At 51.8% G+C, this 26603-nt stretch overlaps 3 protein-coding genes across 9 annotated transcripts in view; 1 reads left to right on the forward strand and 2 right to left on the reverse strand.

The window, feature by feature from the left end:
- Window positions 1–1635, reverse strand: part of babam2 (BRISC and BRCA1 A complex member 2) — a 44405-nt gene extending 42770 nt beyond the window's left edge. Inside the window, exons 1-2 of the mRNA XM_086151520.1 lie at window positions 1542–1635; window positions 632–778 (exon numbers count right to left, since the gene is read on the reverse strand). Of these exons, the coding sequence (XP_086007646.1) occupies window positions 632–768 (137 nt within the window). The 5' untranslated portion in view covers window positions 769–778; window positions 1542–1635. The remainder of the gene's footprint in view (window positions 1–631; window positions 779–1541) is intronic.
- Window positions 1–24526, forward strand: part of rbks (ribokinase) — a 28343-nt gene extending 3817 nt beyond the window's left edge. For 4 of the 7 annotated variants that reach the window (XM_086151523.1, XM_086151522.1, XM_086151524.1 and 1 more), the window contains 8 exons: window positions 5517–5616; window positions 11571–11703; window positions 12628–12691; window positions 13031–13093; window positions 14187–14351; window positions 18315–18406; window positions 20184–20372; window positions 24198–24526. In XM_086151523.1, coding sequence (XP_086007649.1) covers window positions 5555–5616; window positions 11571–11703; window positions 12628–12691; window positions 13031–13093; window positions 14187–14351; window positions 18315–18406; window positions 20184–20372; window positions 24198–24371 — 942 coding nt within the window. In that variant the 5' untranslated portion in view covers window positions 5517–5554 and the 3' untranslated portion in view covers window positions 24372–24526. Of the gene's footprint in view, window positions 1–6; window positions 1916–5108; window positions 5442–5516; window positions 5617–11570; window positions 11704–12627; window positions 12692–13030; window positions 13094–14186; window positions 14352–18314; window positions 18407–20183; window positions 20373–24197 lie in introns of those variants that run through there. The other 3 variants (XM_086151527.1, XM_086151526.1, XM_086151528.1) reach the window with 3 other exon arrangements.
- A 29-nt stretch (window positions 24527–24555) lies between these two features.
- mrpl33 (mitochondrial ribosomal protein L33) lies at window positions 24556–26603 on the reverse strand. Its single transcript, XM_086151530.1, has 4 exons — window positions 26464–26603; window positions 25939–25957; window positions 25707–25813; window positions 24556–24912 (listed from the first exon to the last, which is right to left on the reverse strand). Exons 1-4 carry the CDS (start codon window positions 26483–26485, stop codon window positions 24863–24865), a joined length of 198 nt encoding a protein of 65 aa, XP_086007656.1. The 5' UTR covers window positions 26486–26603; the 3' UTR covers window positions 24556–24862.

The raw sequence follows: 26603 nt of genomic DNA on the forward strand, positions 1-26603 counted from the left end.
GATGGGACGAAACCGGCAACAGTCAATCAGCTGCCTGTGCTTTCATCATGATGCTCACCAATAAAACCAAAGTCGCAATGCAGCTCCTCCATTAAACATCAAACGTTCTCGTGGGAAGCTGGGCTTCGTGAGTCAAAGGCTGAATTATTCCCGCACTCAATGCTAAACGCTCCCCGCGGCTGAAACATCGCTCGCTCATTATGGTCTTTCCATGTAAGCTTGTTCAAGCATTAGCATCTTCTGATGTTCATGTGAGTTCGTCCTCCTTCACCCAGCCCTCTGCTCACACAAGACATCAAGCCTCGACCAACGCTGTCCAGAAAAGTCTTCTCATTGACAGATTCCCGCTGTGTTAAAACTAAAAATCAAACAAATGTCCATCTGTTTGATGGACTTTGGCGGGTGAAAACTGGCCTAGGGTCATTAAATGCTTGCAGAAGAGCTCTACACCACAGGGACGTTCCAGCAGCACAGAGTTTATCGAAACAGTCCTTCCAGAAGCAGGTGTCAGCGATCTGCCCCCTGCACTCGAACGAGTGAAATTAAATTTGACCGGATTGTCCCCGAGTGCACTCGTCTCCCCGGCATTCCAGTTCAGGAAGGTGGGGGGGGGGAAAAACTAGCATCTCACCCCGTTTTGAGGTCCGTGACCCGCAGACAGTTTGTGGAGTCCAGTCCCACTCGGCCATTTCGCACCACGCTGCACAGCAAGGGCCGCAGCTCCGAAGAGATCCTGTGCAGGGCCACCTCTGGGGACATGTTGTTCATCTTACCCACTCTGTGGAGATGGACCAGGAACATGGGGGTTCTCAGGATGATGCAGCCATACAAAATATAAGCTCACTGAATTATTTTCACAGGTGAATAAACAAAAGTCCGATTTCATAGCGTCAGCGTGGCGAGCGTACAAGACAATGAGTTTGAGATCAAACCCACTCAATATCCTGCATCCTTTAGGTCAGTGTTATTTGCATTTTAAGATGAACTTATACTTATATTCTAACTAATGCAGAATGCGTTGGAAATTGTATCGCTTTAGATTTTGTCACAAACAGTTGTCTGTCCTGCAGCTGCCTATCAGGCCCCAATAGAAGTCACTGGCCATTTAACTTATGCATGGGTGGACTCGGAAGTTTCTGCTGAGGTGGTTCGCGGTTCGTAACATTTCCGCGTGTCAGGGAAACGCCCAGAACCACGTCCGGACCTGATGTGTTTCAGCCTGTGAACCAAACTAACTCGTGCAGAGGGGAATAGACCACATGTCTGTACTAGGAGGAGACCAGGTCGAATCCTGGTGAACTTTAGAGCAGATCGTTGTTGGCAGTTTGCATCAGAGAACCCACGAGGTGTGGAAGAATCAGAACCACTGATTTTAAAGTCACATCTTCTGAGGAATTCGTTCAGACGTCAGGCTAGTCATTAGCCGGTTAGCTTCAGCAAGCGATGCTAAAAACTCTATCAGTAAATAAAATCCGATTTTACCGAAGACAACACTTTCTCGTTGTCCATTGCAATAAAAGACACAATGTGCATGCAAGTACCTGAGAGGACTGGAAGCAAAATGATTCTAGCGTTCACGCTAATGTTTACTTCATGCTCTGAAAAGTTCCTGTTCGTGTTGTTTGGGTCCTTCAGACTGCTCTTCTGTGGGTGTCTGTTGCGCTGCCTGACGAGAATGCGGTTCCTTGACCACGGAAATCCAGATTTATTGTAATATTTAAGCCACAAGACAAGCTCAAGTTGACAGAAAGTAACTCTTTATTTTATTTTTAAATCGATAAACATGTGCTTTTTCTGCATACGTTGAAAAGATGGTTTTATTTTGAGGCACCTGCTTTGGGCAGCTATCAAATGCATCCTGACCGTCGGGGTCTTCCAGATGTTGTAGTCCTGCTGCTGCGGCTGATCGGAGAAGGTAAATGTCATGTTGCATTTCTCTGCAAGTTTATCTCGGCACGATCGGACCTCCAACGGATCTTATTCTCGCTGTCTGCAATACACGCAGACTCTGTGACATCTCTGAACAACTTCAAATCATAGTGTTTATGCTCTATGACATTTGATTGGCGAATCAAAAATCCAGTTTTAGGATATTTATGTAATTACATGCGCATTTTCGTCAGGTGCATCAGCACTGCACAACGGTTTTATGTCAATATAACACCATTTATCAATGAAGTGGTGAGACTGGAATCACTCTTTCAAACTCCAGTGAATGAATCAGCTTTGTGTTACTGTCGAGCACAAGTACTTGACTGTTGACCCATGTCTTTTACCATCCAAACATGTTACAAATGTTAATGATTACCATCGAGGCGTCAGAGATGCTTGTTATTGTGGCGACATTTATTATAATAAATATTTCATATCAACCAAAATGAGTATGGGCTAAATGTCCATTTAAACACACACACACACACACACACACACAAACACATATACATATATGTGTATGTATGTGTGTTGCTAAGTCTTATTGTTGTCCTGATAACAGCAGTTGATATGAGACTTACTCCTGTAATCTGAAGAACATATTTTTAATCTGCCAGGTAATTAGATTAAGTCTCCAGAAAGATGTAGAAATGAAGATCTCAGATGATTGCTGACAGTTCTGTAGGTAATAAATATTTAACTCAGCACCCGTGAACATAATTACATTTAAAGGGATAAGGCACTTTTTATAATACCGGAGTAAACACAGCCCCAGGGTTCTCTGTGAAGCGGTTCAAAGCTGAGGCTTGTGTCTGGACGGGCGTCCAAACAGAAAACCTGTGTCAAACCAGACATGGGAATCGAACCTATGACTTCCATACCGGGTGGGTCGGGGCCCGGGTTAGCGACGACCGACAACTGCGCTCATAACTTGAGACTGTGGGTTGGAGAAGAGAATAATGGAGGAGTCTGGAGTGGCAGAGATGCATGTTAGACAGGTGCACCACACGGAGGAGAACCGTGAGACAGGACTGTGCGACAGTGGTGAGAGGTGACGGAGGACTTCGCAGTGGAGCTGGGAGGACATCAGGAGCAGCTCTGAGCCCCTTCTTGTTTGCTGTTGAGATGGACAGGCAGACAGATGAGGTTGGACAGGAACCTCCATGACCGTGATGTGTGCAGATGACACTGTGATGTGTTGTGAGAGCAGGGAGCAGGCAAGGTGGAGGAACATCTAGAGAGGTGGAGGTATGAGCTGCAGAGGACTGGGATGAAGGTTAGCTGTAGCAATACACCAAATATGTGTATCAGACTGAGATGGTTTGGACAGAGGATGGTGAAGATCCGGGTAGGAGGATGCTGAGGTTGGAACTGCCGTGCGGGAGGTCTGAAGGAAGACCAGAGAGGAGGTCTATGGATGGAGGACAGGAAGTTAGTTGATGCGAGAGAAGAGGATGCAGATGATTGGCTGTGGAGACTCATGAGGAGAGCAGCCCATAGGAGAAGAGGAAAAATGATAAGATATACTTTATTGATCCCCATAGGGTAAATTCCTTTGTCACAGCAGCGTATCAGTTATAATGTCAAAAAAAAAAGAAAGACATATGAAAATAGATATAAATAGGGAGGCAGAAGATAGCAAGATGAAAAAATTAATGAATAAATAGACAGCAGACAACATCAACAACAACGTCAGGGATGACAATGGGAAACATCAAGGAACAGTGAGGGTGAAAAATACAAAACCAGAACTAAACAACAATATTTAAAAAGAGTGACAAAAATGAATAAAATAAATAAACAAAAATAGTCAGGATGTGTGCTGGCTGGTACAAGCAAGGAGAAGAGAGACAGTAGAGTTAGGACATGATGTGAATGGGGAAGGGTAGTGAGATTGTGTAATTGTGGAAGCAGCACAGATGCACCTCAGGCCATTCAGAGTCGTCCAGACTGCTGTCGTACTGTCTCACGGCCGTGGGCATAAAGGAGCGTCTGAGTGTCCAGAGTAGTTCCATTGGAATTGTTCATTCACGTCCATGAATGTGGATGAATCTTCTACTTCCCTTCCTTCTATTGCAGGAGAACTCAGAGTCAAAGGAACTCCGACTCAAAACCTTAGGGGCGGCGTGCCGCGGGCGGACGCGCGATCGTCTTTGGAAGCGAACAATCCTGGTTGGATTCCCGGCTCCTCATAGTCTGTTCAAGTGTTGTTGAGCAACACACTGAGGCCTTCGCTGCTCCCCTGGCAGCCTACCGCTCATGGTTCATCCATAATGGCTTCATTGCAAAGAACCAATTTCCTCATGGGGATCAATAAAGGATAGATTAACTGCCGCCACTCTGTTGCAGAAGCACTCCTGCAGAAACTGCAGTTTTAATCAAAGACATACATTTATCGAATTTCACGTCTGGTGGGAGTTAAGTTTCCTGACCTCCTGCCCAGTTTGTAGGAACATCAACCGAACCGCCGACGTGCAGCTGGCAAAAGGATGTCGTTGCTATTAGCCAGATGTGGTAGCAAGAATAGCACACGCCAACAGAACGCTGACACGGCAACGGCTTCTGGAGAAGGAACTGCTCCGGTGCCTTTGAGCACTCCAGTTCCTCCGGATCAGATCTGCCCATCAGGAAGTCACTGATTGCAAGCAGAGCTGTGCTGAGGGATAAAGTGTGCAGTGTTAGCATTGGCTCCGCTGCGAAATTAACCAATAAACCCATTTTAAACAAAGTGATCCATCCCTCCCGCTGTATGCGACCTCTCGTCTGTTCTGGATCCTTGTAGTATCCAACTGGACTCGGGTACTTCCACGTAAGGAGTGGGTCTGGACAGCCCCGGGATTAGATTGGATTAGTTTAGTCGGCGCGTTCACGTGCCAGCCATCTATCTTCTGACGTGTTTACCGTTCATCCTAAAGCTGGGCGGAACCACATTGTCTTCACAAACTATGACCAGGTGTGCAATTAAACCCCGCATTAATGCGCAGATTGTAATTTTCAGAGGCTCCTCTCAACGGTCGGACAATGTTCTGCGGTTCTCCGGTTAGCCTCCCGCAGCGGAGGCGCGGAGGCTTCTTCGCTCGCTTTAGGATGCCTGCAGAGAGAGAACAATATGCTGCGAGATGTGGGAGAGAAGTGAACCATCCTACAGCCAGCGGCCAGGCTTTCCAAGTACTCCACTGCAAAGGAAGAGATTTGAAGAGATTAACACACTAGCATTAGCTCCGATACGAGCCGAGGATTGAATTAATTAAAGACTTTGCCGGGCTGCGGAGCATTCATGCGCCTCAGCGATGAAACCTCCACACCCACATCCCCAAAGACTGGAACCTGTCCAACTCAGCCAGTGATGAATGCTCTATTTTTACTTTCATCCTCCATTCAGTCAAGCTAATGCTAATGTAGGAGATAAATAATACGACTCGATTCTGGTTTGGAAGCCACCGAGACGCCGGTTTACACACTGAGACTGAGATTCCCCGGAGGAGTCCAACGTGGACGTGCTTGTCCTGGTTCGTGAATGCGGAGCGAACGCAGAGAGATCCTTGTTCATCTATTCATTCTGAATCCTGATCTTCCACTTGCAGATACTGTAACCCACAAATAACAAACGTGTCTCGACAATATGGCGTCGGAGGAGGCTTTCGATGTGACCGTGGTCGGTTCCTGCATGACCGACTTGGTGAGGTAAGAAAAGTCCCCCTTCCTTACCTTCATCCATCCACAGACCGCCGGCTATCCAATGTGTGGTTCATCCGCACGCCTTCAGATCCACAGAAAGCGGTGGGTTAGCTTACCAGAAGAAGCACTATGGCGTGGACGTGTCGGGGTTGGATCTCGCGGGAAACACTTTAAAAGCCCACGCCTGATTCAGGCGTGTATTTTCATACCACACGTTGTCCACCTTTGATGCAGCCTGGTGTGTAAATGATGGACGGGACCAGTGTGAGAACCGCTCTGGTACAGCTGGTGCACAGATAGCTGAAGAATCTGCTAGTCTGCACATTTTATTTTGAATCTTGTGGCTGACCACCAAAGGAACCGGGGCTCCGGCGGGTCTTGGGATGAAATGAAAAACAAGAAAACAAGACCATTCATCAATGAAATAGGAGTATATGAGTGTGTGCAGACACAGCGATGATTTTCACGCAGAAACTTCCGGCACGAACGAAGACGTCGATAACACAAGTAAGGCACGAGAGCTGTGACCTCGGTTGCATGGCTCATCCCGATTGGTTCCCGATCAGTTCCGAAAGGTGACGACACCTTCAGAAAGCACACAGGTAGAACCAGCTCTGCCAGCAAAGCAGCTTCCGGCTCCGTCCAGCTGGACCACGGTGAGCTGATGGACGGCCGGATCTGGTTCTGGTTCCCGTCGGCTCCTCTTGGTCGCGCAGATCATAGGCCATCCATAGATTCGAGGGGCGTTCAACCGTCGAATGAGATCCTGCTGTCTCTTTCAACGCCGCCCGATGAGAAAGCAGGTTTTTAAAGAAGATCGCTGGAATTCTGAATTCTCTGCGCTCGGGAATGAAGAGACAAACACTTCCAGACAATGTGGAATTTGTCTGGCCATTAATAACACAATGGCTGTTGACGTTTGGCTGACTCAGCAGCAGACCCAGGTCTGGCTCCTTGTCGCAGAGATCCAAACGGACTGCTTCACACCTGCTTGTCCAGCTCTGCTTCCACAACTGTTTTATGCCGTTTATTCTCCTGCATCTCTTTGGACGTTTGGATGAATTGTTTCCATACAATGAGACAGATGGAAAAGGGAAGCACGTGGACAGAGAAGGTTCAGGAATGTGAGCAGAAGAAGCAGAGCGAGGAACCAGCGAGTGACCCGGTCAATCCCGGAACCCTGTCCGGGATCCCTCCTCACCGGGTAATCATGGACCATCCCTCTGCAGGACGTCCTGTAGGGTGAGAAAACCAAACCGGTAAATGTTGGCACACACCATCGGAGAGCAGAAGTTGTCGCGTCCACCACTGACGGATAGCCTGAAGCATCTCCGCTTGACAACCTCCTCTGTTATTTCCCAAAACCTGATCGGTTCAGAGCTCCTGCTCCGACTACCGGCCCGTAATGACAGTTGGGTTTTCTTCAAGGACGTTTCCTTCTGTTACCATATTCCTCACCGCCGCTTTCCTCCGACAGGCCGCTCTGTGGAAATGCTGGTGTGCCGAGGCACGGGGTGTTTTCCACTGCGGCTGGAAATGACTCCTCCGTCTCCGCAGAAAGGAGGAAGTGGTCTACTCTTGGCTGACGCTGCTAGATCTCAGGGAACATGTGACAGGGAACATCTAGGGGTTGACGGGACGGAGTCCACCGCTCCAGCGCTGTGGATGGACAACGAGCAGGTTCCTGTCACAAATTATTTTAACCCTCTGCCGCCAAAATGAGGAATCTGTTGCGGCCGCAAGACCGTCATCCATTCGCCATCTTTCTGTCACCCATCCATCAATTATCCATGCACCATCTCGCCATTCTCAACCCAACTGCAAAAACGGAAGGTCGGGTCTTCACCTCTTCACCTTTAACTTGTTTTCGGGATCCTTCTGTCGGCCCTCCTGGCTGACTGCGCTGCCGGGGTCGCATCAGGCCTGCATCTGCTGGGATGTGTGGACCAAACACAGCCCTGACATGGAACCAATCAGAGAGCATTGCCACCCCTGCGTTCAGCCTCGGCTCAGCGTCACCCCCGGTTCAAAAATCCGTGCTTCGCTTTCACTTCAAATGAAAGGAAAACCCGGGTGTCAGCCGGCGGATCCGGAGAGCATCGGTGCAGATACCTTCTCCAAAGGTCACATTCAGCTGTCACTCAAACACTTTGAGGAATCCACATGGCTCTTCAGCTGCAAAGGATGTTCTCCTGCTCATTAGCATTAGCAGGGGTTGTCAATCCATCTCTAATCAGGAAATGGGAAACTGCCTGCTTTTGCGGTGTGTGTGTGTATGTGTGTGTGTGTGTGTGTGTGTGTGTGTGTGTGTGAGGGGGGGGGTCATAATGCAGGCGGGGGTGTAGCTGGAATGCTGCCGCAGCCCTTCAAAGTGATATGCATCACTTTGAAGTTTAAAAATCCAGTTGTCTTGAGCAGACAGTGTTTGTGCATTGGTGCAGTTGACAGACACACACACACACACACACATGCCTATTCTGCCACCTTTCTGGAGAGTTGAGGTCATGTCTGTGAGGATCAGGCTGGTTCTGTAGACCACGGAGAGCCTGTGTGCTTGCGGTCCACAGGCAGATGTGCAGCAGCTGCCAAAGCCATGCAGCGCCTCCTACTGGCCCGGCACTGAGCCCGGCCGGACGTTCCTGCGCTTACAACCCCGCTTACCTGGCTGATTTTTACCATTTGTTAGTCTGAAGAGTTCTCCGTCTGGAGCTCAGTGTCTGTCCCTGAAGGCAGAACTAAAGGGGGTAGAGAGGTCGGTCTGGACTGAGTCCAAAGTCAGCTGTGCGTTCCAACCTGTTTGTAGAAGTCGAACTGTTGAACTATGAAGTCCTGAGAACCAGTTTGGTAAGGCAGGAGTTGGAAGAGTCCGCCTCTGGCCGGCCCGCGGGCGCCACACCCCGCCGTAATGCCCTGCTCCACAGGTCGTCGGCCCGTGGCGGCGGCTCCACGTCACTGTTTCAGGTGCTCCTCAAAGCCCGCCCACCAGATGTTCACCGACAGGCTCGCCTCGCAGACACTACTTCTAGAGAGCCGGTCTCAAAAATTCAAACCAGGTACACGTCTAGCTCACCACACGTGTGATCGCCCGGGACGGAGACCCAGCTCTTTTCTCTCCGTTGACTCGTTGGGGCTGAAAGTGGTGTCGACCTGCTGCTCTTGCAGGTCATAAGAAACCAACTGAGGTGTTTTGGGCAGACAGGCCTCCGGCATGACTTTCACTTGTCTGCACCTGCCCCATGTACATGTAGGAGGCCCTTTCTGGAGAATGTTGCAGGATTGTTAATCTGGGCCGGGCTGGAGAATCCTTCAAGACCATCAGGTGCGGCTGCATTTTGTCAGCTGGCGCACGGGTTGTCCTCGGCCTTCGCTCTGTACGGTCTGACGTGTGGTCCTACAGTGGCTTCGGTTGAGTCCGCCATGTCTTTTTTTTATCCTTGTTTTTCAGGTGATTTATTTCATAAATCTCAGGTGAAGTTTCTCCTTCTCCCCTCCTCCTTAACAGCATGAGCTGTGTCACAGAGAAGGTGCCATCGGTGCAAAGAGTCCAGGGAGTGAATAAGCGGGAGAGCTGCTCGTTTTAGCGTGGCGCCCGCAACCCCGGAGAAGACCATCCAGGTGCGCCAAAACAGACGCCCACGTCTTCTTCTGCATCGCATCTCCTGGCTTTGTTCGACCTGCCCTTTGTGGAGGCCATTACCTCCTCCTGCTTCTCTGCAGTGTGAACCGAAGGGACTTTCGTCGCCCGCAAACTAAAACCAGACCAGACAGAAGTCCTCTCTGTGGAGCAGCAGCTTCTCAAAGGACCTCAGATGGTCACAATCCTGCAGACGTCTCCAGGCATAGATTTCCAATTAACAACACGCACATACTGTATGTGCACATATAGATAGGTGCTGTGCTTAGGGTGAGGGTTAACATAACCTAAGGTTGGGTTATATCTGGGTTAGAGTTAGCCAGGCGTGGCTGGGTTCGGCCGTAGATGAGGACTTTCCTGATGCTCGCTTCCAGATCTTTGCCTGTAGACGATCTTCCCTCCCGGTCTCCCGTTTGGGTGGAGACCTGGACCCGGACCTGGGCTGCCGAGCGTGTCCTCCCCGTCTTGAAGTGGGTGCCTGCGTAGAGCAAACGCTTCCTGTCAGCAAACATCTGCCGCAGCTCCGTGGGAGACAAGGTCCCGGGGGTCGCACTTCGACAAACGACGTCCTGTTTGTTTGGCGGACGCCGCCGGCCACGCTTCCCCTGGGCGTGAAGGGCTGCCCTCCCCTGGAGTCTCCTCGCATCTTCGTCTGTCCTCCTTCAGCTCACGCGGGCAGGAAAGCATCGTCTGCCATCTCAGATTTTCCAAAAGAAACCTTTCAACCAGCCGGCCTGTGTCCGTTCGGCACGTGAAGACACGTTTGATGTCTCTTCCGTTTGTCAGCGGCCGGACAGGGTTCCCTCATCTTGCACTTGCATGTTCTCCAGCTCTTTGCTGTGGAGACTCCTGCTGACGCCTTCAGACTTTATATAGGAGCTATCGGGTGATTGAAACCTTTAACCACCAATGAGGCAGCTTGTAACTGGTTTGTGTGTGTGTGTGTGTGTGTGTGTGTGTGTGTTCGGTCCATCTGGGAACCACGGTCCTCAGGGTTCCTGTTGTAGCTCTGGGTGAAGGAGTGTTTCCACACACAGCAGCCAGTCTTCCCACCTCCTGCGTTTGCCTTCAACAGAGAGCCTGACTCTGAACGACCTTCTGAAACCACACACTCGCTCACACACCAGTGAGGAAAGAGCAACACCCGTTTGGAGAAATCACCAAATAAATAAACAAGTAAAGTTTATGACATCATTCTGCCATCCACCAATCCTCTGGGTCCGGGTCGCTGCGGCTGGAAGCCCAAACCGCAGCATCCTGCCCCCCCCGGCCCATGGAACGGGAAGTTCCTCCTGGAATAGTCCATCCAGGCGGAGGGGAGAGGGGCCATCTCAGCCAATAGGGATGGCGGGAACAAGAACATCCATGACCTGTCTGGTGGGTGTGAGGACACAAACCACTGGACCACGATATCCAGAGTATGGACTGGCGGCTGGAGAGGTGAAGGTCCATCTCCCAATCACTGCTAGGTGCCCTGGAGCAAAATACAGGACCCCTGCACTCACCTCAACAGTGAGGCGTATTTGCAAGTTTTGTGTATGTTTGCGTGTGTGTGTGTGTGTGTGTGTGTGTGTGTGATTCAGACCTGCATATCTTAATGATAACAGGGTGTTGAACCATTAGTTCCAAAGCGTGTGACTGAACTTCAGGGGCTCCAGTGATTTTTTTCAAAGGTTGTTGACTTTCTTGTGAAGGAACCTCAGTCAACCAAAGGAAAACTCCTGCTGATCTGCAGAGGAGCCTGGAGGTTGTGTGTTTCCAACTATGGAGAACTGTGTGAACCAGGGGAGGGTTGTTCCGGAAGGATCAGCTTCAGTATTTGATGTTGGTCTTTGTCTTTCGGTATTCGCAATGAAAACGTCCATGGGGCTAATTTTCGCATAGACGAGTAATTAACACATGGTACGTAGACTTGTATACCTTAACATGAAGATAAAGTTCATGTCAGCTCAGATGTTGAAAACAAACAATTCCAGGAAGTGACAGGTCCTTTTGTGAGTTCTTGGGATTTTTCGGAACAGAAGCCTCTGTTTGGACAGAGCTGTCGTCCTGGACTTATGCTGACTGTCTAGCTAATGCTACGTACTCATAATCCATTTGTCGTCAGTGCCTTGGAGATGGGAGGCTACTTTGTTTTGATGGCACCCCATTCTTCCATGTAGTTGTCCTGTTATACGGCCAACAAAATTTGGTGAGTTTTTTTACTGCTGCCAAAAAAATTACGAGCTCATCTAAGCCCCTTTGTTTTGGCCCGATTGACGAGTCCAGGCCAAAGAAGCGCTTTCGGTATCGGAACATCTTTGGCCCTTACTCTTCTCACCCTCAGTCAGGCGCCGAGGCTACCCAAAGAAGGGGAGACCATCCATGGTCACAAGTTCTTCATTGGCTTTGGAGGCAAAGGTGCCAACCAGTGCATCCAGGCTGCCAGGTTGGGGGCGAAGACGGCAATGGTCGGCAAGGTACGTCTGACACCGCCGGTCGCGGCCGATTGATGCCGGCGGATGCTCGTTGGGAACTTCTGCCCGAATTTGGGCACCTTCAGTAACTAGTTAGTAAGTCTGAAAAAACTTTAATTCACTCTTGAGTCAGTTTACTACATCAAGCCTCCATGTCTCATTTTCTCTTGATCAATAAAGTACTGCATGCATACGCCCACCCACACTTGCGCGCCTTCAAACAAGCCTATTCCCATACCATCCAACCCTAAGTCTCCAATCAGTAAGTGCAGAGTGGCCTTTCAACCCGAACACTAAAGCACGGAAACCCCACCTCTGTCAGAACAAAGAGTCCCGATCGATAACAACCCAGTGCGGGAGGAGCTCTCCGGGCATGGGGAGAACCCAAAAATAGACACCCTGGCTTGTCAAAAACATCCAAGACAGAAGGCCATTCTTCAAAGAGAAGAGGGCCAAGCAGCCGATACCAGCCCAACCCACTATCACAGACAGCTAAAAGTGCCCACGTTTTGGCACGTTTTTTGGTAAGCGTGGGTTCGATGTTGGTGCCTTAGGGCAAGGTGGGGACCCCTTCTCCAACCCAAAGAAGCTACAGATGTGGACATCCCAGTGCGGATCCGGAAAAGAGCGGAAGGAGGGAAAAAAACGATGCGAGGTGGGCTTGAAGAGGCGTAAAGGCGGGGTAATCGTGTCTTCGAGGCTTGGCGCAGCTGGTCGTGTGTTTGCACGTGTGTGCTTTTGTTTGCTTTTGTGTGTTGGGTTTTGCACATTTTCGGTGGCGGCACCATGCCAGTATGCTGGCAGGGCACACGAGATCCAGCCCAACTGAGGTTTAAGTATACCACTTTTCAAAAGTTGCCGCTAACCAAGTCTGACCCCGCTTGACACTCTCTTTGTTGTAAATGTTTTGCCTTCCATCTGTTCTAGGTTGGTAAAGACTTCTTTGGAGACAATTATATCCAGAATTTCAAGGACAATGGCGTACAAACAGGTAACAGAAGCCTTCTCCGCTTTTATGAATGGCTGTTTCAAATTGCGTGGCACCAAGAGGGAACCTCGGGCGGTTTTTAAGACGTGCTTTTGCGAAATGTTTCGGGTTGCTCTAGGCTTTTACATCTACTGTACCTTTTCGGACCTTTTGAAACAATGGCGTGATTGTGAGGCGAAAGGCTTTTTGGGTGGACTTGCTCTTCCCAGCCTACGGTCAGCTAGAAGAAGATTTGCAGAATGACAGTTTACTGTTTCCAATTACCTTTCTCAGGGTACCTCCACAAATTATTGATCATTTCTAAACTTGCATCTCAACATGTGCTGTCCCATTTTGTCTCAGACTTTGTAGGGCAAACCTCCGATGCAGCTACCGGAGCTGCTTCCATTGTCGTCACTAACACAGGTAATTGGTTTATCTCTCATCTCGATCCAGATACTCGAGGCTCCGATGCTTGTCGAAATTGTATCTTCCAACGTTCACTGGATGCCCTGTGGTTGTCAGACATACTGTAGAGGCAGGAGTACATTTGCAGCGCTAGCCCTACCAACAAGCCCTCATGTGGAGAAGTGCGTCGTGTCGTGTCCTTACCCGCTTGCTATAGTCTCTCATTTTAGGATTTTTGCTCAGACGGGCAAAACACCCCTTTACTGCAAATTGAACAGCTAACCTTGAAATGTAGCTTACCTTGAAATGAACCGATGCGAAGTAGACACAGGTGCGTCTTAGTGTGGTACACACAGAAGCTAATTCACTACAAATAGATGCAGGCCTTTGTGCAAGACGACGGCTCAATTATTTGAATACGGTTCATCATTCCTTCAATTAGTCAATCGCGAACGGCATGGCGTACAAACAGGGAACAGCTGAGAACCTCCACAGACATGAAGGGAATTAAAATGCATTTGAAAGGTGCATTTTTAAAATGTGATATTGAGTGCCTTAAAGCTACAATTCCATGACAGACAGAGTCCATGAATGCCCTTTAATTTGCAACCCACGAATCAAGTCCTTTAACGAATGTACAGAGCCGCCAGCAGGTGGCCCGGTGAGTCATGCGGTAACGGAAGAAACCGTTTCGCATTCGAGGCTTTGGGGTTCAAAAAAACGGTCCTGGTTATTCATGGCCAGTCTTCAAAAGTGTATAAAATAGCATAATGGACTCTGGATTCTGTTCCGCAAGGCCCGATGTTTGGAACCAGAGAGTCTGACAGAGGCTGGAGGTCATCCAGCGCTCTTCGCTCACCCTCAAGTTCCAAAACGCTTTGCACTGCATCGCCTTCACCAATTCACCCATTCGCACGCTCACTCACCGATGGCGGCGGAGCTCCCGTGCAAGGCGCAGCTCGGGGTTCGGCGTTTTGCCCAAGTTCATGGCACGTGGACTCGGAAGCCGAGGACCGAGCCGCATACCTTCCGATCGGCGGCTCCGGCGGCTGAGCCACGACCCCCCCCCTCAGGGCGGTGGTGTCCTCAAACATCTGCTCTGCACGGACAGGTGAGAACGCCATCGTGATCGTGGCCGGAGCCAACATGCTGTTGAGCAGCGAGGGCCTGCAGGAGGCTCTCCCGGCAATCAAACGAGCGAAAGTACTGGTTTGCCAGCTGGAGATCAGCGCCAGGACATCCTTGCAGGCACTACGCTTGGCTCAAGAGTACAAAGGTCAGTCGTGCTGCAATCAATGCAACAATTTGTGATTACTAGGAATATTCCCGATTCCATCTCAAACAAAGGTTACCAACCACCTTGCGTCGTTCAAGTAGCAGCGGGACCGTGAGCCTGGGGTACGAGGGGAGGGCAGCCGGCCCTGCGTACCCTGTGTATTATATGTGTACGCATGAGTCCGTTGGAGAAGGCGTTTCAAATGCGTCTTCCAGTTGGACTGTCCCATTTCAAAAGCTCTTTCAACGGCAGGCAACGGTCTGAAATGCTCCAGACAAGTCGTGTTTGCAAACTTCACATGCAAACTGCCGGGTTACTGACTTCCCTGTGTGAGTTTTCCCGCTGTGAAACTTCACAAGTGAAACTTTTGCACTCTGTTTTTATTGTGTCAAAGACGAACACAAACTTCTTTCCCTCTGCTGGGAGCCCAAAGGTCAGTGCGCCGCGAGTGCTGCTGCAGATGTTTCAATAATCATACCCGCCACGCTCGTGGTCTCCTTGTCCCGCCGGACCGGCCGGGGTCCCGGGGTTGATGTAATCGTCGGAGTTCAGTTTTGAAACATCTGACCTCTGTGTCACGGCACCGTTTGGCTGAATGGAAGAAAGTAAAGTCAGAAACGGAAGATGAAAATGTACAGCGCTTTGGAGTTTGTTCTTCCTCTGTGAGCGGCAGCTCCGATCGAACGGCTTCACCTGAACCGTTGGATCGGCTACCTCCCTCCGCCTTCCCCCAGGTGACAAAGCCCGTCATTGCAGCCTCCTATTATTAGAAACCCGTAGCGTCATTCGGGACGTCAGGAGGCCGCTCTCCCCTGTCATCGGGGCCCGTCACCAGTAATCGCTTGCCGGGGGCGGCCGAAGCCAAAGAGTCGCGGCCATAAGTGTGCTGCAGATGGGATACCCAGATGGCCTCCGCGAGCGCCGCCCTCCCTCTCCGAGCCCCCTCCTCCCCGCAGCCACCGCGATGCGGGCCCGGGATCGGCATGTGGCGGGCGGGCGAAGGCGCTTGGCAAAGACGCCGCCTCGGTGCCGCCGCGCTGAATCATTGCGTAAACGGTGCTCTGCAGGGATCGGGTGTGAACGAGTGTGACGCCGAAGGCTGAGGCGCTGCTCAAATTACGCAAATGTCACCGTGGAGCCACACGTGCCTTCGCTGCCAGTGTTCACAGGAGGTGAACGGAGAAGACCTCCAGAAACAAGCACAAGACTCCGCAGCAGCTTTCACTTTTCTCAGCCACTCCTATAGTGTACTAGGTGTGTGAGTGTGTGTGTGTGTGTGTGTGTGTCACTTTCCTCCTGTGAGGCTCCTGCGCTGAGGTCTTCATGCAAAGCAGGTTCTCAAAGTTTTCTTTGCCACCTTTCAACATCTGAGCAGCGTCTGAAAGTGAACAAAAGAGGCTGCGGCTGTGACACACACACACACACACACACACCAGACATGACTCAGCGTGTGATGTCCCAGTATTACCACATATGTCCCGCCAGCTGTGCACAGGTGTGTGTGTCTGTGTGTGTGTGTGTGTGTGTGAGACCGACCCGAGACTTAAACCCCAATGACTGTCCTGTTTTTGTGCACCGCTGGGGCCATTTCTCCGTTGCGCTGTCGGACCGTACGGGTCCCAGATGGCGGCCCCGGCCTTGGATGGAGGACCACATGGACCGGCCTCCCCGGTGGTCCGGGAGCCCGTGGTTGACCCGATGTGGGTCAACCTCCAGCCCCCCGTCTTATCTGCACGCTGCTCGTGGACAATAACACACATCAGGACGCACCTCTGACTTCAGATATTGGACCTTCATGCCGCCGTGCAGCTCAGAAGGCGGCTTCGCTCACGAGAGCTTGAAGACATCTCCAGATGGTTGCTGGTGCTAAACGGGGGCACCTCCGTGGAGCAGAGGTTAGCCTGGTCGCGGAGTCTCCACGTTCTCCCCGTATCTGCGTGGGGTTTCTCGGGGTTCCTTCACCGACACTCGTCTCCGGTGTTTGGCCGCTGGTTGAGATGTGAAGATCCAGCCGTCGTGTGAGGAGAGAAAATTAACACCCGCCGCCGCCGCCGCCTCCGGTGGGCGAGTGTGTCTCTTTGTGTGTTGGACTCAGAGCAAAATATATGAGAACATCTCGCTGGAGGCTTGCCGAGGTATCCTGGAGAGCGCAGACACCAGAAGGACTCGCGGTAACGTTTGAAACGAATCCCGTCGAGAACATTGAAGGTCCCGGGTAAAAGAAGCCCTGCTCAGAAAGGTGGAGATACTAAGCGATGGTCAACATTGAGCTCAGCAGCAGTGTCCAATCAGACGCGCCGTTCAGGGTCCACTTATTTTCCTCGCAGACACAATGCCGGCTGCTCACCCTCCACCCACCGGCCCGAGATTTGAACCCGAACTCAACCCGGACTAAACCTGAACTGAACCGAAGTTGAACCTGATCTAAACCTGAACGTAACCTACACTACACCTGTACTAGAGCTGAACTGAGCAGGAACCTGAAGTCACTCTGAAGTGAACCGAAATCAAACTTGATCTAAACCCGAACTTAACCTGAATTGAACCTCAACTGAACCTGAACCGAACCTGACCTAAACCTGAGCTGAGCAGAGCTCTGAGGTTGGTCTTGGAGAACGTGGCCTTTTGCCCACCGGTAATGAGATGGTTGAAGATAAAGGCAATCTTCTCTCCTCAAGCCCTGAGTGAAGGTGCTGTGAGATGTTGGATCTGGTCTTTTCTGATCCAACACAGTCCAGGTGAGAGTCTGGCTGAGAGCAGACGCCTGCAGAGCTCTTCTTCAGTGTTCTCCATCGATGTCCTGCAGAGAGAGAGAACCAGAAGATGAATTTTCAGTTCATCATGAAAAACTAGAGGAGATCCAGAACCTCCAGGCTGAGGAACGGAAGGGAAGGCTGTGAGCTCCTGGGTCCTGGACCGGAACCTATGTAGAGCCACACATAGAGTAGGGTGTGTGTGTGTGTGTGTGTGTGAGACAGAAGACTAGTTCCTTCTGGTCTCTGGTGATCAGCCCAACATCCACCTGGGAGCTCCAGGTGGCCAAAGCCCTTTGCAAACCCACGCAGCTGCTCTGCAGCTCCCACGCAAACACTCTGGAAAGAGCTACACACTTTCACACAACAGACTTTGATGTCACCAAGACTGAGCGCACCCCCCCCCTCCCACGTGCACAAGCGCATACACACGCTCACATACAGACATGCACAATCTCACACATGCACACACACACTGTCATAAATGGACATGCACCCTCTCTCTCTCGCTCACACACTCAAACACACACCGGCTGCGTCTCCAGCAGCATCCATGTTCTGCTAATGCTACCTTCTCCGTTGGAGGTCTCCAGGTTCTTCATTCCCCTCCAGCTGTGGCGGCGAAGGGAGGCGGCGGGACGGTGGCGGCGGGTCAAAGTGCTTTGAGAATAAAAGCCAATGAAGGACGAGATCTTTGTTCAGGACTTTGTTGCTGCTCCTTGTTCTCCAGTTTACTAGGATCAACTCATCACAGCAGACATCTACTGGAGACTTCTCTGCTACTCAGACACCTTTAGGTCCTCCTTGACTGATTTCTCCATGTATCTACCCCCGAGGGGAGGCAACACACACCTCGTCCCCTTTCTCAGTATCGAACCCTACTTCAGTACCTGCTCCAGACACCGTCAGAAGAAGCTGAAAACACAGAGGACAATGGATGGAGGGAAAGTCGAGGAGGCTAGTGGGTGGAGAGGGTTGGATGGAGAAGAAGAAGATGATCTCAGTAATGGCTCCATAGTTGTCCCCCCCATCAGTCCAGGGGTTCAGGGTGATCACTCCTCAGGACGCTCCTGAAATCAGAGGGGAGCGTTTGGGGGGCTTAAAGTGAGACAGTAGGAAAACAAAGTGGCTGTTTTGCTTTGTTCACTGTGATGGAGAAGATGTGAGATGTTCTCCTTTCATAGAAAAGTAAAGTCTTCTGTCCTTCCAGTTAGGACCATCTTCAACCCGGCACCTGCTGCTCCATACCTGGACCCTGGGTTCTTCTCCCTCTCTGATGTGTTCTGCTGCAACGAGTCCGAGGTCAGAAAGCACACACACACACACACACACACTGGGTCCAAAGTGCTCTGCGGACACAGTTGGTGTCGTCGCCGTTTGTCGGACGAAGTGAGTGGTGGAGCAGATCTAACAGGCCAGACTAGCCGCTGATTCCACAGAAGACAGGAGCACGCTACTGAGGTGGTAGATATCAGCAGAACCTAAAACAGTCAAATGGAGATGTTCTCCAGGAGATCGTGAGCAGGCTCTTCTCCTGGGCTCAGCCTGCCGGAGCGGTTGCTCCTTCAAATGCCGCCGCTTGGCAACCGCGGTCGGAGGGTGGACGTAGCCGCCGTTCGGATGCCGCCCGCTACGGTGAGAAGGTCGCCGAGATCAGAGGCTCCCAGGCCTTCAGGTGAACTCTGGAACAAGAAGCGGCCCTCTTACGGTAAACCCGCTGTCGCCGTGACGACCGACGATGACGGACGAGTATCCGAGGGCAGGCCCGGGTGGGAACCGAGTTAGAAACTCAGAGCAGATGTTCTCCTGGGCTGAGTCAGCTGCCCCGGAGGGGTGATGTGGCGATGACGGGCGGGCGAGAACCGAGGCCAGGTGCTGCCGAGAAGGTGATCTGGAGGAGGACATTTCTACTCAGAAGATCTGCTGGAGCTCTCTGCTCTCAGGGTCTCCTCAGCTGGAGAAGAACTTCTCCGTCAGACTCCAGAAATCGGAATTAGCATGGAAAGATGAGCATTTGTTTCTGAACAAGAGATTCATCAGTCAGACTGGGTGCGCGCGTGTGTGTGTGTGTGTGTGTGTGTGTGATCTCCTGCCTGGTGTGAAGCTGGTGATTCATGTGAGGGGCTCCTCCCCCCGCTGCCTGCAGGGGGTGCCGTTCTGAGGCTCCGCCTCCATGTCTGAGGTGATTGTTCCCCTGACAGCACCTGGAGCAGAGGGCTCGGGTTCCACGCTGAATGTCAGCCACACACTCCACACAGGTGTGTATGTGTGTGTTTTTTTTGTGTGTGTGTGTGTGTGTGTGTGGTCTCAGTGTACCCAGGTGGGGGTGGAGCAGACAAAGTGCAGGCGTTCTTTGATGGTTGCCCACGTTCTGCACCAGAGCCTCCAGAGTGGCCATGTTTGAAGTCACCTGTGCCCAACACACACACACACACCTCGCAGAGCTCACACACACAGCGTAGAGTTACAGTGACATTCCGGGCTGTGTGTGTGTGTGTGTACTCTTTGATCAGGATCTGGTTTCACCTTCACAAACATGCCAGAACTTTGAAAGCAGGTTTGAAGTGGAGACGCGTGGAAATCAAACCTTCATCTTCTCTGTGTTCAGCAGGTCATTCAGTTCAGAAGGTGTTGTGGAACAAAACCAGCATCTTCTCATCCATGTTTGAGCGACTATTGGAAAGACACACACGTGTGTGTGTGTGTGTGTGTGTGTGAACCCTCCAGGAGAAAGTGAGACCTCCTCCTCCCTGTCTGACTTCATCCTGTTCGGTCTTCTGAGGAACCCTTTTCTCTTGCGATTGAAGTTCTCTGATGTCTACTGATGCTGAGCAAAGGAATTATGGGATGTCTCAGTCAGCGTCCTGTTGCTGTGGAGACAACTGATGTCCGTTTGAGGTCCAATTATCGCCATAATGACCGCTTTGTCGCGCAGAGTTTTGAGATGTAAGAAGACCGTCGGTCAGTCAGAACACGTAGGAGAACCGACGTGAGATACAGAACTTCGGGTCGGCTCGGTGAAACACGGCCTCTTGGAATCCGCCCTCGTTTCCATCCGGCTCCTCTTCTTCTCCCTCAGGCGGAGCTCCTGACGGGCGTCAGCGTGGCCGGCGTGGCCGAGGCGGGCCGGGCGGCGGAGCTGCTGCAGAGGAGAGGCTGCCGCTCGGTGGTCATCACCCTGGGAGCCCAGGGCTGCGTGGTGGTGGAGAGCCCGGGGTCGAACCCCAGGCACGTTCCCACGGAGGCGGTGGCGGCGGTGGACACCACGGTGAGGACCGCCGTCTCTCTCTGAAACTATCTGGAGCCCCCTCCTTTGGCGCCACCACCCCGTGGTCGCGGGCTGGAAAGGGTTAATCGATCGATGAGGGCCGAGGTCTCGAGGAGGTCGGTGACCTTTGACCCGTGAATCAAACGCTGTAATCCTGTCTTTGAACTTGAACTTTAAACCTGAAGAAGCTCAGATCCTCTTTGATGTCTGCAGGTTTGACTTTGTCTCTTTCATCTGCAAACATCAATGAGTCAAAGAGCGGGCAGCAGCTGGACCTCCTCTTGGTTCCTGCAGATGTTCCTCACCACTTGGTCTGCTGTGAGCAGGTGTTGTCCTCTTCTCTCCTTCTTGTCCCGCTAAAGGTGACCGTTTCTCAGGTTCAACCTGAGATGAAGTCCCCGCCTGCTCCTCCTCCAGATCTTCATCTTCTCTTGGTTCTCCGGATCGAGGTGGCGAGGAGGCGCGGTTCTCCGCCTTCTCTCGGCAGCAGCTCCTGACTCATTTCCCAGCAGCCTCTGGGGTTAGTGAATTTGATCAGTGCATCCTTGGCAACACGTCTGGTATCGGTCCGTGGATTATCTTGTGCGACGGACCGGCCAAGTAGACCTTCTCCACCTCTGGTGAGGAGCTGCCCTTCCGCAACCCCAGCTTCTCACCACATCTCCAACCCGTTCTGCTCCCCCCCCCCGGAGAATGTGCCCCCCCCATACCCGCATCCTCTCACATGACTCATCTCTGAGGCTGACTACCCCCCTCCTGCGCGCACACACACACACACACACACACACACACACACACCGCAGTCTTTTGTTCTCTGATGGACTCATAAATCCTGAAGTGTTTAAGGATTGAGGACATCATGACCCTCCTTCCAGTAAAACCCTCTTCTACTGAGGGGGAAAGGAAAACAAGTTGCTATCATGGCCTCCTGCAGGACTACCGCCGTTCGCCTCCCAGGCTTTGACTCGACCTCTGAGTCCCAAGGTGTTTCCGAGTCAGATTACCGAAGGTCTTGTTGGAGCGAGAGATCTCCAAGAAGAAACGCTGGACGGAGATGGTCATCACAACAGATCCAGGGCCTTCAACCCCCAGCGGGTCTTGGGTGGCCTCGGATTCCGGAGTCCCAGGAGGTCGGATAGAAGGTAGACCTCCCCGTCCGACCCAGAAAACATCACCGCTCTGCTTCGGCCGGGGACGTCCGACTACCTCCCGCCAGATCTCCGGCCGCAGGAGCCCTCCCTGGGGGGGGCGGTGAGGAGAGTGGAGCTTCTGAGTAGGACATTCCTCAGGTCTGCCCAGTTCTGCTCTTCGTGTCCCGGTGAAGCCGCCACGTCAGCGGGTTGTAATGGGCCGCACATGCGCCGCCAGCTGCTGCTCACCGGCCCAGATGTTTGGCCAGACCCCTGCCAGAGCACCATCATGGCGACCAGAGCTCCAGAGAGAGCTCCGGATCGGACACAAGGAAGCCGTGATTGGATTCCCGCTCCGGACGCTCCCTGTCCGCCATGCCAAGATGGTGGTGAGGACGGCAGGAGAGACGCACTCAGCGCTCGTGGAAACCTGGAGTCTCAAATAGGTGCGAGGTCTTCTCCGCGCTTCTCGTCTTCAGCACGTCTGCGCTGCACTTTATAAATATCAGCTGTCAATCAAAATGTGTGGGCGCCGCTCTCATCTTTGTCCTTGGACTCTGTTGATGGACTCGGGAGCGCCGGGATGCGGCGCCTCGGTTGCTCCTGTTAGCTCTTTATTTCAAAACACGTCGCAAAGCGTCAGGCAGGGTCAGACGGCCGGCACCGCCAGCCAATCGGACGAACCGCCTCGGACGGACGCGGACGGAAAAGCTTTTATCGGCCGCGCTGCTCGGCGGCGGCGCTAAATTGGCCGACGGTGAGCGGCTGAGATGCAGCGCTTCTAATGTTCTCAACCAGGAGGAGGTTCCTGTTGGGACTAGAACAACAAGAAACGGTAGTCAGTAGTCCCGGGGTTGGAGACGGCGGCGCTTCAGACAACTTCTCTCCGACTCCTGGGGGCGGGTACAAAGGTCACAGCGGACAAACACAACCAGCGCCGGCATCACGCTTCATCCTCGGCGAACGCTTGTGTCACTTGATTGACAGCCCTCCAGATCTAACCTTCGCCAAAGTGTGTCTCGGGCGGCGGCGGGGCGGGGGGGGTCTGTCAGCCTCACTGAGCCTCACGTAGGAGATCCGGTAGCGTCACGTGCCAGTCTTGGAGCAAGAGACGACAACGAGACGCTCGGAGGCTGGAGGCTCGGAGAACCCGGAAACCAAATGCAATGAAATCTTCTCAACGGTTGAGAAACTTCCAGTATCTGGACACGGAAAGGAAGCGGCGCTTTCTGGGGACGGGACCCCGAATCTGAACAGACCAAAGGAGGCTCCCGATGATCCCCGCCCAGACGTTCTCCTGCTCTGCAGCGGTCAGAAGCTCCACGCCCAGGCAGGCGCCAGTGCGTGGCGTTAGCGGGCCGAGTCCGGCGGCCTTCAGCCCCTTCGTGGCCACCGATTTGGTTGCAACCTGAGCAGAGCTCCAGAGCGTCACCATGACTGAGTGTCAGAGCAGAAAGCCACAAGATTCTACTTTCTGATCACGCAATTTATTTGTTGCTGTCATTCTGACCCCCCCCCTCTGGTCATGTTTCTGGGCCTCGACCCACACGCCGGTGACATCACCGCCGCAACAACGCCGTGATCGGGGCAACGGGGCCAGGCAGAGGCTGACCGCAGCCGGCCAGCAGACAGGAGACATAAACACCCCCGGGTTTAAACATGGAAATCCACCAGGGCCGTGAAATGTCCGGGCCCTGATCTCACTTTTTCCAGCCTCCCCGGGCCACGAGCCGCCCATGGCGTGCACCGGCGTGGGGGCGGGGCCATCTGAGATCTCCAATCTTGGCCTTCACACGTCGCCGGAGTGTGCTGGCCGGCTGAGCAGGAATTTATATAAAATGTGTTGGGGGGGAAGGGGTGGGGGTTCGAACCGCCGCTCCACTGCTGGTCGACCCAAGTGTTAGTCATAGTCTTAGCCCGGGTCAGGGTTTGCGCTGGATCCTCTGCACAACCGACAGCCTCTTCATTAGCAAGCGCCTGACAAAAGGGTTACATTGAGTTAAATTCTGGGGGGGGGGCGGAGGTAATCAGGAGAGCAACAAGAGCCAAAGTGGTGAGTAATGGAGTGCTTCTGTGAGAACTGGAGTCGGAGGGGGGCATCTGCGGTTAGACGAGAGCATGTCGCCACATGCCATTGTGCCGTTTCCCATCAATGACCCCCCCCCGCCCCCGATCCCAGCCGGCCCCCTCCAGGGCGGAGACGCTACATTCCACCTCTATCAATAGCTGGGGGGGGGGGGGGGGGTCTGGACATTCAGACGGTCACAGCCCGCAGGGATCTGCCTTTAGGATCTACGTTTACAAAAAAAAAAAAAACACCGGATCCTTGAAATCTCAATACTCGCCGGCCGGCCTCTGTTGCTCTCCATACCGGTCCCTCTGCTGGTTTCCAACCCACACGCCGTGCTTCAGTGTTTAAACCTCTGTAAACCTGTTGGTTGAAAGACGAGGTCTGTCCAGAAAGCACATTGGACAGAAACCTGTCTGAGCACTGAGCTCTCCCTCAGCCTTCAGCTGGAGTCAGATGTCACAGCGCCCCCTGCTGTCAGGACCTCCTGAAGCAGACCAGGAGCTGGTCCTCCTCTGCCCGTCAGCTGCAGCACACAGCTTCGACTTAACGTCTTCAACCGGACATCATCTCCAGGCTCCGAGGGCGTCCTCTGTATTACCCTTCCTCCGTGGTGTTTGTTCCCAGGGAGCCGGTGACAGCTTCATCGGCGCGCTGGCCTTCTACATGGCCCTCCAGCCCTACCTGTCTCTGGAGGAGATGGCCCGCAGAGCCGGTCGGGTGGCGACGCTGAGCGTTCAGGCCACGGGCACGCAGACCTCCTACCCCTTCAGACGGGACCTGCCGGCTGAGCTGTTCTGAAGCAGAGGAACCACCTTTATCAGAAGCTCCTCTCTGGAAATCAACATGTGAATTGTGATTTCAAGTGATGTGATTATTCATTATAAAAGCCAAATATGAGTTTTGTTGTTATTCTTCACATTATAAAGGTACAATTAAATCTTTCCGACCCCTCGTCTCAGGGTGAAATGACTGACAACATCTGGACCCTTCAAGGGAATTTATTAGATTTCTCGGTGGGTAACAATCCGTCCCTGGTTCTAGTCTTCAGGAGTGAAACCGCTGTTTTTGAGTCGGACGTTGTCTTTTAGGAGTTCATCGAATAAAGAACTGAGCTTCAACACATGAAGTTTCTTCTGATAATAAACTTGCTGGGCAGCTCAGCCGATGGGCATCCATCCATCTGCAGAGGAAGGTGTTTCCCACATTCAGCAATCGTCTGGCGTGTTGTTTCACCCACTTTGACTGTTCGTACCCGCAGATTCCATCAGTCCATCAATTCCTGTGAATTCTCAGATGGACCTGATCTTCCTCTTCTCGAAGAACAGAACGTGTTTGTTGACTGCAACCACAGGAAACACATTGAAATGAGGGTCAGTTTGATGAAGAAACACACTCTGTAAACTGATACTCCTTCAGAGCAACTAATGTGCATCCTGGTTTAAATGAAAGGTTTCTCCTAATTCTCACGGTTAACTTCGGTGACTTGAAAAGCGCCGTTGCTGTTTCATTGATTTGGAATTCGAATAGATGGAGAGCACGAAGGCAAAAGGACAATGCTGATAACTGCAACAGTGTTACATTTTCATCCAAAAGAAAAGATTGTGGAGAACCAACAGATAGCATCATGTCATTAACCTCTACAGCACTGAAGCACCCGTTACCTGGAGGTCACCTGAGCCTTCAGGCATTACACCGAGCGCAAGACAGGTCCTCTGTGTTCTCTTTAAGAGCGAAAAGTCCAAAAAGGCCTATGTTAGATTTCACAACGTGACCAGGATTGCCTTCAACACATCCAAAATGTGGAACACTCGGAGTCACACTGTTACATCAGTGGAAACTGAGCGCCTTCGTGTGTCCATCCTATGGCCAGCTTAGCCTAGAAAGAAAACTGTGTTGTCTTGACGAACCTGAGATGTTCCTGTCCAGGTGGGCATTTCCCTTTGATTTCCCAGAATAGTCATTTGGCAGATGCTTTTATCCAAAGCGGCTTACAGTGGAGATGCCGTGAATTGAACCCAGGACCTCATACCTGCGCCCTATCACTGAGCTATACGTCCATGCAACTGGAGACGTCTACTATTCGACTACATGCTGCTTCCCGCGGATGAGTGTGTGCGTCCAGTGATGTCTTACCCACAGGGTCGTGTTTACGAAGCACCAGTTTCTCCCGCAGCCGATTCCTCTTGGTGTTGAAACGGACGCCTGTCCCGGCAGCGCTCATCATCTGGACCAGAACCGTCCTGAACCCGGAGACAACAGGTCAGCAATGACTGTCTCTTGATTTGAGAGCGTGTGAGACAACAGCGATAATCCAGAAACATTTCAGCACTTTGAACCTCAGGAATATTCATTGTTAATTACTTACTTGGACTTGGCCTTGGCCACTGAAACAGGAGAAAAAGCAGGTTCAGTGATGGACGCCGAGACAGTTTATCCATTCAGCATGTGATGACTCAAAATATACAAGACGTAAGACCAAGCAATTTAAACTGAGAAGCTATGACAGTCGTAAATACTGGAGAATGATACCCCTAGAAAATTACCCAGGTAGATAGTACTGACCAGCTAGCACCGTGTTACTCGCAGCGTTACTAAACGCGTTGAGACTGCAGTGATGCTAACCATCATATTGTAGCTGCGATGCTACCGTAATACTTTTGCAGCGATGCTATGCTGCACTATATTATAGCAGCGATGCTAACCGCGTTACGACAGCAGTGATGCTAATGGTGTTACTATAGTAGCGGTGCTAATGGTGTTACTATAGCAGCGGTGCTAACACTATTACTAAGGTAGCGATGCTAACCGTGTACAGTAGCAGCGATGCGAACAGGAGAGCTAATTTGCCAAGGGACGTTTGAAAATCGTTTCTTAAAAGATAAATACTCACAGTTTACGGCGGTGAGAAACATCCCGTAGACTTTACGATGTCAAATAACGATGGTTCTTTCATTCACTGTTACGGTGCGAAAGTAGCAGGTAACCACCGTAAGTCACATTGAAAACAGTACATCCGGTTGAAGGGATCGT

Source organism: Fistularia commersonii, chromosome 8, assembly GCF_037954325.1.
Source record: "Fistularia commersonii isolate RoL2024-O1a breed Wild chromosome 8, RoL_Fcom_v1.0, whole genome shotgun sequence".
In the NCBI taxonomy this organism is placed as follows: domain Eukaryota; kingdom Metazoa; phylum Chordata; class Actinopteri; order Syngnathiformes; family Fistulariidae; genus Fistularia; species Fistularia commersonii.